Source organism: Dipodomys ordii, unplaced genomic scaffold, assembly GCF_000151885.1.
Source record: "Dipodomys ordii isolate 6190 unplaced genomic scaffold, Dord_2.0 Scaffold113, whole genome shotgun sequence".
Taxonomy (NCBI): Eukaryota; Metazoa; Chordata; class Mammalia; order Rodentia; family Heteromyidae; genus Dipodomys; species Dipodomys ordii.
Window position 1 is genome coordinate 4,153,135 of NW_012267329.1, and position 11,832 is coordinate 4,164,966.

The following is an 11,832-nucleotide window of genomic DNA, read 5'->3' on the forward strand; positions in this document are numbered from 1 at the left end:
GAGTGGGTCCTAGGCTCAGATAGTCTCCTCTTATTCCCTAAATATGATCTAAACTCCTTTGTTAGTGAATGAATTTGGCATTTTGACTTCTTCTCTGAACTAGATTATAGTTTGATTTCACTTGTAAATCTGAAAATGCCCATTTCTGGTCAAGGTATCAGTTACACAGTCTAGAAGTATAAGTGATAACCTTGTAAGACTTTACAGCAGAAAGTACATTTTCACCATCTCTCATTTGATCTCTGACCAATCCTGGGTTCTGGAAAGGACAGGTACTATCATCTCCACTGGCAGCTGAACTCTATGTGAGGCACCACAGGCAGCAGAGTAGTATAGAGGCATTCCTCATATGATACATGACATCAGTATACATACACATATGCACACACACACGCACGCACGCACACACACACGCACGCACACACACACACACACACACACACACACACACACACACACACACTTACTTAGCACTTCATCCCAGAGAGCTAGTTGAAGTATTAGAAATAGCACATAATGAATGCAGGTTCCAGAAATGCCATTATGTTTGTATAGGCTATAGAAATGGGGCTGGGACTGACTTCCTAATATAACTGTGACTGAATTCTTCTCCCATAGAAGCTTCTTCCAACAAGCAGAGCTTCATCACACCACCTCCTTATATAACTAGCTCCTTGTGATTGCCTATAGATATGAAGATGAAAGAATTTAATTTCTATCCTTCAGTCTCTCAGGACATACTACTGGCCTCAGGCTATCTTTTGGGTGTTAGGGGAGCAGATCAAGCAGGATCACTTCAAAACAAACTGTGAGATAGCTTCCACACTGCTGCCATGGCTTACTGTATATATATCTTTCTCTCCCTTATTATTACAGTAACTCACATCTCATGGTATGCAATAACTTATTAGGACAGGAGAGTTTATATATATCATATATATGATATATAATATAAATAATTATAATGTATATTATATAATATATGATATATATCACATATACTATATCTCATATATATTATATACTATCTATCATATATAACATATGATATATATCTTATATATAATATATTATATGCTATATATCATATATATAATATATGCTATATATCATATATATAATATATTATTATAATATCCTATATTAGGACAGGAGAGTTGTGATCTCTACCCCTAATGTGGCATTTTGACCTTGGAGATTTTATCTTGTGAGCATAACTTGTGACATACAGCCTGATAATTTTTAGTTTGATAGTCTAGATGGATTAATGCTTAGCAGCAAAGATGTCACTGAGAATTATCTATGTAATTCTGAATGTCTACTATGGGTAGATGAAAATTGAGAGTTAAAAATTGGAAACATGGGCTGGGATGTGGCTTAGTGGTAGAGTGCTTGCCTAGCATGCATAAAGTTGTGGGTTCAATTCTTCAGTACCACATACACAGAAAAAGCCAGAAGGGGCTCTGTGGCTCAGGTGGTAGAGTGCTAACCTTGAGCAAAAGAAGCTCAGGGACAGTGTTCAGGCCCTGAGTTCAAGCCCCAGGACTGGCAAAAAAAAAAAAAAAAGATTTGGCAACATAAGTTTTTACAGGCTGTTAACAATAATGAGAAGAGAAAGATGATAACAAGAAAGAAAAATAGAAGGGAAGAAAGGAAGGAAAACAGATGAGTGAAGGATAAAGAAATTGAAGGACAGAGGATGAGACAGAGAGAAAGGAATGAGGCAGTCAGCTTTTGGAAGAATGTGGCCTTCGAAGCAAAGGTCTGGATCCTAAAGTTATGAGAAGCCAATCCCAAGTGTACTAGTGGTAAAACAGTGAAAGGATCCTGTGGGATTGGGAATGTAATGAAGATGGCTACTATTGCTACTTCTATTTAGCCTGATAGTGTGTATGGAGTATGAAAGAAATATGTCACTATTACTTGATTTGTGTGCACAGAAATGCATAAAAAATTCTGAAGTGATTTTAGTAGGGTCTCAAGGTACAATATCAAGACATAACAATGTGTTTTATTTCTATATACAACCACAAATAAAGAGAAATGGAAATTTATAAAATTATGTTTTAAAGAAATATAAAAATCTTTGAAGCCTTTCTGAGTCATGTTTTTCTCAAGTGCAAAACTAGGGTCACAGCAACAATAATAGCACCAGCAGTAGAAGCAGCTGTTTGTATATATGAAGGATGTTTGACGTATAACCATCAGTCTCTTTTGTATACATTTAATAAATACATTTTCTTCACACTAAAGGCCATCTGAAAAATTATTGTTATTTCACACACTAATGCAACTCTTCATTTTAAGCAGTTAAATCTCCCAAAGAACAATATAGCATACATTGTTCTAAATGTTTATATAGACGATTTCTCTAACCTTCACCCTTTAATGGTTATTCTGAGAATTGAATGAAGCAGTACATGTAAAACACTTGGCAAATTGCCCTGTATATAATAAATTCTCAATAAACTAAGCCATATAAAAATAATCATTTTTTGGGAGACTCAGTCTCTGTTGTTAGTAGAACTAAGCTGCTGTTCATTTGGCTTAAGATTTGTAGAACAGTCACATATTGTTGTTTTAAAATGTTTAGTAGCTTATAATTCATTCAAGCACTGTACTTGGGTCTAAGAATATAGGAGGTAAACAAAAGAGTCAAAATCATGTCCTGATGGAGATTATGATTTCATAGGGAAAGCAGAAATTAATCAAATGGCATCACAGATTGTGCTATGAAACAAAATTGCAAGGACCAGACATTATGAGAGCATTAAAGGCAAGGAGTCTAGTCATGGCTAGAGAATGAAAGAGGCTTTGTTGCAAAACTGGCAATTATTGAGTTCTGAAAGATAAATGGGACAGGGGGCAGGGGTAAAAAAATGTTCCACAGAGATGGGGCAGTCTGTTTAGAAGAGGTGAAGGCTATGGTGAAGTAGGAGGAACTGAAGACCATGTCTAAGGCATTGGAGCCCAGAGAATAAAAAGAGCATTGGTGTACGAGCTGTGGTTACCAAGGAGGGTAAGAAATAGGTCATTAAGGCCCTGGAAGCTATTTAGCATTTTCTCATTCATTCTAAGAATAATGGAGGGCACTGCAGAGTTTTATGAATAGGAATGATATGAACAGATGTGTATTTTTCAGTGAGAAATATTGTATTTTGCCACTTCTGATGTCTATGGAGATTGAAAATCATGTTAGACTAAGGCACTATTAGTAGAGAGGAATTGGTAGATGGGTGAGAGATATTGGAGGCAGGTTGATGGGGCCTGGCATTGGTTTGGGTAAGGGAGGAGGGGTGCCTCATTGATCCAACTTGCAGAAGCCATAGTGGAATCTGAGCATATCCCCACTTAATACCCTGACTCTACTCTTGTCTGCTTCTATAGCACTCCACTTCCATGAGCATCATGGGATTTTCCAACACTCTGGAGATGGAGTTGTCATCTACGAGACTGGCAAGGACCCTAGAGCCACAGATCCACAGCGTGAACAGTCTGACAGCTGGTTCGCCCCAGGCAGTACCAAGCCTTCGAAGTGGCCCTCCACAAACGGTGTCTAACTTTTCAAGTATTCAGAGCCACACCATGCCAAGCCTGACAGCCACTCATCTACAGTCCATACCAAACCTTGTGCGTGGCACATACCAGTCCACACCCAACCTGATGAGTGATTCTCCACAGGCTATCACAAGCCTAGCAAGTGATCACTGTCAAGGTGGGCCCAGCCTACTGTCTGCTCACACCCAGGCTGTGCCAAGTCTGACCACTTACCCTCTGCAGAACATAACTTCAGTTTCAGACATACAGTTGGACAGTAGATCCAGTTCCAGTCCTGGCTCTGGCCCAACTTCAGAAAGCCTGTGCCCCAGGGATGGGGCTGATACCTCCATGGGCAATGCCCTATGTAAGGTAAGTCCCAGGGAAATGCCTTTACACTTCCTCTGCTTGTCACTGGGCAATCTTTGGCCACTGATGGTCATATTCTGGCTTTAGCTTAACAGCTCTGAGAACACTGATGACCAAAACAATTGATTCTTTTCATTCCTGTTGACTTTTCACTTTTGAAAGATGGAAAGTGAAGATTCTACTCGTTTCATTGATTCATTGGGACAAGGTCCCAAAGCCCCAAGTTTGGATGTGCCCAAAGACTTGGCCATCTCTTCAGAACTAGAGGAGCCAATCAACCTCTCTGTGAAAAAACTTCCTGTGGCACCAGTAGTTAGCACCGCTACAGCTTTGCAGCAGTACCAGGACCCAAAAGGTGAGATTCAGGTAAAGCAGATTGTCTTTTCATGTTGGCTAAAGACTTGAGAAAATGGACTCAGCACTTGCAGGTGAGACAGAAGTGGACAGACAGGCTTAAAGCCTGGGGACACTGCATCTTTCTGAGGTTAAATTCACTTGTCTCCTCCAGAAGTGACTTTCACCATTCTGTTTCCTTCACCATGGCCAGGGTGGTCCATGTAGTCTCCTTACAACATTCTGCATGCCAAAAGTCCCAGGGCTCCAAGTTTCATAGAAGGGGACCAAGAAGAACTCATCCCAAGAGGGCTAGCATTAACAGTATTATAGGTAGAAAGCATTTCTGACTTTGGAGTCAGACAGATTTAGTTGGGATACCAACTCTGTCTCTTTTTCATTTGGTCCTGGGTGAGACACCTGACCAAGAGCTGGTTTCTTTCTTTACAAATAGGATTAGTTTTACTGTCTTCATAGATTACTAGGACAAATAGCTATATTGAAAACACTTTGTAAGTTATTTTGCAGCAGTAAGAGTTTTCCTTGTACCCAGCAATACTGTGAATTTGTGTTGTGTCACATAGTAGAAAGAGTTTGGACCTTTGGAGGTAACTCTGATTTTCTTCTCAGCTCCTCAAATCCCTTCTTAAACTAAGCTAGACTAGAGGTTTCCTACTGTGGATGGCAAGGGCTAGTTGAGTAATTAGGAATTGAATATCTACTGATCATTTGCGACCTTTTCTATTCAGTATTTGAAGTATGTTTAATTTGCAATTATCAGTCTATTTTATAGACATTTAATAAATAAGAGAAACACATTTTCTCCTTTTTTCCTCACACTGACTAAAAAGATCAACGAAAAAATTATTGGTTCTTAGTATGTACAATAATGTAACCCTGCATTTTATGTAGTTAGTTTGTACTCTTTGCTCATGTAAAGGAACACAGTTAAGGATAACGCCTGATACACAGTGGGTCCATGTTCCTTCTTTTTGCCCCACCCCTGCCCGATACCCCTCTGTACAGACTGTCTTATGCAGGGCTCCCTGGAGCCTCTGGACCACAGAGTGGGAGCTGGATTCTCAGAAAATGCTAGAATCTTAGCACTTAGCTGAATAGGTAGACTACTCAGAATAACCTCTCTGAGAAGGTGAGATATCCTGTTGGGAACAGGTGATTTCTGAGTTCATTTTGAAGGTGAGAAGCTGGGTCCTCGATGCCTGATTTAAAACATACCTGTGGGAAACCTCTGTTAGGTATGCTTCTCTTCCAGGGATGGCGAATCTTTTTTGGAGCCTTCGATGTTCTGGTATATAAGACCCACAATACCATTCGGTACATGATGGGACAGACGTGTGTGCTTTTCATCTGTTGCCTGGGACCCATCTGCCTGTACTGATAATTCTGATGCTAGAAATAACCAAATGGCCCTTGGCAGAAGAAAGGATTCTCTACCCTTGACAGAAAGTGCCCTTTCTTCTCTCTTAGAAAAGAAACCCATGGTAGGATTGTCACTAATATGAATGATTACAGTGTAGGTAACAATTGTGTGACAGATGTGTAGTCAAAGGAATGAACCTCACAAATGAGTAGAAGGTATGACAGAACATGTTGTCTTGGATGTATATCACAGGTGTTTATTTGTCTTTTACTTTAGAGTATGAGAATTTTGAACAAGGAGCACTGGAGCTGGATACAAAAGAGAAGCAGAGAAGCAGGTAAAGACTTTTAGCCAGCCTCTCCCTCCCCACCCTCAACTTCTGATCCTGCAAGGTTGGCACAGGGAGCAAGCATCCTTAATGATTAAACTAAAAGCAGAAGTTTGCTTGAACCTGATTGGCACAGGGAGCACGCATCTTTGATGACTAAACTAAAAGCAGAAGTTTGCCTGAACCTGAACTCTTCAATTAGACCTTCAGGTGGGGGTCTATGTGGTTGGATGCCTGAGCTAACTGTGGTAGGATGTCTTCGATTCTGCATTGTGAGGCACATGCTGTGTGTGCAACCCTCACTCCACAGGGTACCCTTCCCTCCTTTGACTGGAGGTTTCCCAGTATCTGACAGGGTCTGACTAAGTAGAGCTCATCAGGAAGGCTGGATGTGGATCTGTAGAGGGTTGAATTGAGAATGTCTTAAATAGTTCAGGTATAGAATTGCAGATGAACCTGACTTAGAGGTTAGAGCCAGAGAAGGCTCCTGATCAAACGCACGTTTTTCTCTTACCACAGAGCTTGCAGTAATGAGCCCAAGATTCCCTATGTGCGACTGGAGCGACTCAAGATCTGTGCTGCTTCCTCAGGAGAAATGCCTGTGTTCAAGTTGAAACCCCAGAAGAATGAGCAGGATGGGAGTTTCTTGCTTGTTATTGAGTGTGGCACTGAGTCTTCCAGCATGTCCATTAAGGTATAACTTTTCTCTGCCTTGGATTAAGCCTTGGCTTTGTGTAAGGAGCCTCTCCTTTCTCTCTGATATTGCTAGATTTCTGGCTTTTGGGTTTTTGGAGTGAGGGTTATAGCTTTGCAGACTTTGTCCTGCAAAGGAGATGGGCAGCAGGAATGAACTGTCCAGCATTCATGAGTCTTGACTGGTTTGTGGTCCTGGTGTAGAAGGTTCTAATAGCAAGTGCTCAGTGATTGTCATCTCTCCCCTGTCCCTCAGCAGCTTATTGGAACTGTGCTGTAATTGCTCACTTATTTATTCCTCAAGGTCAGTCAGAACAGCCTTCCTGATGCCATCCAGGCCCCAGGTCTCGGGGGAAGAAAGGTCACTGTCACATCTCTGGCTGGACAGCGACCACCAGAGATAGAAGACACATCTCCTGAAGAACAACGTCTCATTTCTCGAACTCCTGGTAGCAAAAAGGGTCCCCCAGCCCCAATAGAGAATGAGGACTTCTGTGCTGTGTGTCTCAATGGGGGAGAGTTGCTGTGCTGTGATCGCTGCCCCAAAGTATACCACCTTTCCTGCCATGTGCCAGCCTTGCTCAGCTTCCCAGGGTGAGTCAGTCCCGGGTTATCACCTGGCTTTCAGTTACCTTCCTGGATTATATTATTGTTCCAGGCCAGGTTTGTGGAGATCTCTAGGCCTACAGTAGTGTGCCTTCTACACACAGACAGGTAGATGTTGGAAATCTGCTTTGCTTCCCATTGTCCTCTGTTCTTAGGTTCTTTATGAGCACAGATTTGTTTCTGTACTCCTGCCCAGCCTCTCCTAACTCCTATTTTTCTGGAGTTACTAAATCTTTTTTTTTTTTTTTTTGGTCGTGGGGCTTGAACTCTGGGCCTGGGTGCTGTCCTTCAGCTCTTCAGCTCAAGCCAAGCACTCTACCACTTAAGCCACAGTTTCACTTCCAGTTTTCTGGTGGTTTATTGGAGATAAGAGTCTCATGGCTATTACTGCCTGGGCTGGCTTTGAACCGTGATCCTCAGATCTCAGCCTCCTGAGTAGCTAGGATTATAGGCATGAGCCAGCAGCACCTGGTTACTAAATCTTGAGCTACTGAATTACTTTTAAGTTTGTGGCTAGGAAGCCATTCTCTTGGAGGCAGGGTTAGGAACTTAGTTTCCTACACCATCACCTCTCATTCCTGTTCTGGGGCAGAGGGACAGGGAAGAGTACCCTGACCAATGTTCTGAGACCTAATATGGCTCCCTCTGCCCATGCAGGGGAGATTGGGTGTGTACCTTGTGCCGAAGCCTGACACAGCCTGAGATGGAGTATGACTGTGAGAATGCCCGCTATACCCAGCCTGGAGCACGGGCACCTCCTGGCCTGAGCATATATGACCAGAAGGTAAGGAGGGATCTTTAGGAGTGAGGTTTTCTATGTGGAGCCACCTCCTGTGTCCACAGAGTTTGAGAGCCCTTCTGGGTACCTTTCTTTTGTCTGTGTTAGTCAACTTCCCATCACTGTTAAGATCAACTTAAAGGAGGAAAGCTGTGTTTTGGAAGAGAAGGAGAGCTCATAGTTTTAGGGGTTTCAGTCTGTGATCCTCATAGTTACTTATTGTCTGGGACTATGGTGAGGCAGAAAATCTTAGTAGGAAATGTGTAGGGTAGAGCAGAGCTGCTTACCTTATGGTGGCCACAAAACAGAAATGGGTGCCAGGGACAAAATATACCCTTTAAGGGCATGCCACAGTGATCTGCTTTTTCCAACTAGACACCCTACCTCTTCAAGGTTCCACTCTTTCCAATAACACATTCAATTATGAATCCACAATGGATTAATCCATTGATGAGGTCAGAGCCCTCACGATCCAGTCATTTCCCAAAGGTCCCATCTCTGAACACTGCTGCATTGGGGACCAAACTTTCAATTCAACATGTGAGATTTGGGGAGACATTTAAGATCTAAACTATCTTAAGCTATGCCTGACAACTTGACCTGTTTCAAGTCTGGGTGATTTTCCTTCTCACAGCAGTTTTTCTATGATCTGGATGTCTCAACTCCCTTAGTATGTGGCTGGAATTCTGTGGGACAGAGTCAGATAATCAGGATCACTATCTTTAGTTCTTGTTGAGCTAGGTCCAGAACCAAGTAACACTGTTGCTAATCCTTGTTTCTGCAGAAGTGTGAGAAGCTGGTATTGTCCTTGTGCTGCAACAGCCTCAGCCTGCCCTTCCATGAACCCGTCAGCCCTCTGGTGAGGAAGACCTCACTGTTTCTGTCTGTTACTGTCCAGAGACTTAGAGTTCCTAGGTTGTGGGGCAGGATTATGGTAATACCAAGGGTTGGCCCAGGGCATGGCCGCTGGATGTATTGATGGTATTAGTTTGTGGATGATAGGCCATAGGCACTCCAGCTTCTCTCTTTCCTATCACTACAACTACTGTATCATACCTAACTTAGAAATGACACATTGCTTTTATTCCTTTCTCTCTTTTTTTTTGTTTGTTTGGTTGTGGGGCTTGAACTCTGTGCCTGGGTGCTATCCCTGAGCTCTTCAGCTCAAGGTGAGCACTCTACCACTTAAGCCATAGTGCCACTTCTGGTTTTCTGGTGGTTAATTGGAGATAAGGGTCATGCAAACATTCCTGCCTTGGCTGGCTTTGAACTGTGATCCTCAGATCTCAGCCTCCTGAGTAGTTAGGATTACAGGCATGAGACACCAGCACCCGGCTCTCTCTATCTTCTTTTTATTTATTTATTTATTTTTGCTATTCATCTTTGCCTTTCTTCTGGTCTTTCACTTATATTATACCTTATTCTCTGCCTCTTCTCTCTTCTTATCTATACCTACACTTTCCCGCCCCCCCCCCTTCTTCATTTGCTGTCTCCTTCCCTATTCTCCTTCCTCAAGGCACGGCATTATTACCAGATTATCAAGAGGCCCATGGACCTGTCAATCATCCGTAGGAAGCTGCAGAAAAAGGACCCAGCTCACTATACTACTCCAGAGGAAGTGGTATCAGATGTGCGCCTCATGTTCTGGAATTGTGCTAAGTTCAATTATGTATGTCTTGCCTGTTTTCCTCTTTCCTCTTTCCCAGTTTGCCCCAAGACTATCGTATTTGGGTCGGGGTGGAATCAAGGTGGGGGTATGTTTGGTCCTGGGCTTCTAGGGGGAACTTGGAGCAGAGTCCTGTGATATAATCTGCCAAGTATTTAAAAACTCTCTCCCACATTTGGCCTTAGCATGGTCTCAGGAGGACAGAGTGACTATACAACTTGGGTACCTCGTGAGGTCACTTCTGCTTTAATAGATGCTGCCAAAATGGTCATGCCAAGTTCCAGACATCCCAGGATAGGCCCTCCAGGCTTTGTATTATTGAATAGGAGTGTTTTGGAAGAGATGGGCTGGTAGAAACAGATCATATCACCCCTTTTTTCTGCCCTGTCAGCCTGATTCAGAGGTTGCAGAGGCTGGACGCTGCCTGGAAGTGTTCTTTGAAGGCTGGTTGAAGGAGATCTACCCAGAGAAACTGTTTGCCCAACCAAGGCAGGAAGACTCAGACTCTGAGGAAGTGTCAAGTGAGAGTGGCTGTTCCATCTCCCAGGGCTTCCCATGGCCCCCCTACATGCAGGAAGGCATCCAACCCAAGAGGCGGCGACGACATATGGTAAAGAGTTGCTGCCAGTTGGGTTGATAGCTGGTGGGTAGGTGATCAGGCAGCAGGGGGCACTGGAATCATAGGTACAGAGAGAAACTTGAAGTGGAGCTTCCTAGATAGCTACTAGTGACAGTGAACCCTCACTTCCATTCCCTTAGCTTAGAAGGAATACAGGGCATTACAGGAATCATCAACTCTGGTTACCGCTGAAGAGAGGTACTTGTTTAGGGTCACCTAGAAAATTAGCAGCAGAATCAGGGTGAGAAATGATGTCCTTACTCTAGCCAGTGCTGGTTATACTACACTGTCCAATGGTTGTGACATCCATAAGAAGAGAAGTACCTAGTTTTAGTGCTTGATCATTTAGGTTAAAGGGGGAAAATGAAGGAATCTTTTTTGGAAAGAGAGGGAGTGATTGTAATAGAACTTCTGTGGCCTTTTGGCTGGTTCCACCTGTGTAGACCTGAAACCTCAGTTTGATCCTGTTAAATTTCAGTGAAATGTATTGTCAAGTCTACTGTGCCAAAGTGTGACCAGCCATCACTAGTTATTTATGATACTTAGTGACTTCAGTGAGCTTTACTGTTGCATTCAAGGGGTAGAACAAAACACTGACTTTGGAGAATCCCAGTCTTGATCCTTACCTTTTTATGTTAATAAATCCTACATTTGGTTATTCTAATCCATAAATATATATTTTTTCTTTTTTTTTCCTCTCAGGAGAATGAAAAAGCAAAGAAAATATCATTTCGGATGGCCAACAGCATCTCGCAAGTATGAGAGCTAGAAGGAGACTGACTCTGGTGGCTGGTGTCCCATCTTGTTGACCATTCTTCCTCATCCTTCAGCTTACTCTCTTCCGAATGTGGATGTGAAATGAGTCTTGTCGAGCTGTGTAGTGCTCTTCTTCACCATTTGCATCTACAGCATTTGTTTGGGAGCCATAGTGCATCCACTACAGAGAAGATTTCAGTAATAAATAGGAAAGAGGGAGGTGTTCCTTATTGCCAGAGTAATCAGATGTGTAGGGTCCACTTGACAAGACCATACCTGGTTGGGCTCAGGAGCACCTGGTTTCCTTGGTGAATTCTGTCTGCTAAGGAAAGCAGACCTTTCTCACCTCTTAGTGTCCAGGACTCAGGAGTAGTGCATATGTCTGAACTCCTCCTGGCTCAGAAGTGGGTGCAAGAAGGGAGTAAAGTTTGGACATATGTGGATCTATGGAAGGCCTGTGATCCCTAGCCCAGAACAGCCAAAGACTGTCACTGTTTGCCTTTGCTTGTCCTGTTGTGACAGAGGTACCTGTCACTGGCAGAATAATAGAGGCATCTAGAGGCCACAGGTCTCAGTTGATGCCTATTCGGGTTTTAAATGGTTTTCAGGGTATTTGTTTTTCTGACTCCCTTTTCTGAGGTTTACTTAGGTGGCTGCTGGGAAAGTGTTCTGGGTGGCATGCATTCTTGTCTGAGGTGGGAGACTCTGCTGAGAACACTTACATCTTCTGGCTCAGATTTCACTTGCATCAAGAAGATATCTACTT

At 42.9% G+C, this 11,832-nt stretch overlaps 1 protein-coding gene across 2 annotated transcripts in view; it reads left to right on the plus strand.

Moving 5' to 3' along the window:
* Positions 1-11,072, plus strand: part of Trim66 (tripartite motif containing 66) — a 48,891-nt gene extending 37,819 nt beyond the window's left edge. The window contains exons 11-20 of one of the 2 annotated variants that reach the window (XM_013028761.1): positions 3,388-3,909; positions 4,069-4,261; positions 5,897-5,957; positions 6,468-6,642; positions 6,946-7,235; positions 7,905-8,031; positions 8,810-8,884; positions 9,542-9,694; positions 10,083-10,301; positions 11,013-11,072. In XM_013028761.1, coding sequence (XP_012884215.1) covers positions 3,388-3,909; positions 4,069-4,261; positions 5,897-5,957; positions 6,468-6,642; positions 6,946-7,235; positions 7,905-8,031; positions 8,810-8,884; positions 9,542-9,694; positions 10,083-10,301; positions 11,013-11,072 — 1,875 coding nt within the window. Of the gene's footprint in view, positions 1-3,387; positions 3,914-4,068; positions 4,262-5,896; positions 5,958-6,467; positions 6,643-6,945; positions 7,236-7,904; positions 8,032-8,809; positions 8,885-9,541; positions 9,695-10,082; positions 10,302-11,012 lie in introns of both variants that reach the window. The other variant, XM_013028760.1, reaches the window with a different exon arrangement.
* The last annotated feature ends 760 nt before the right edge of the window (positions 11,073-11,832 follow it).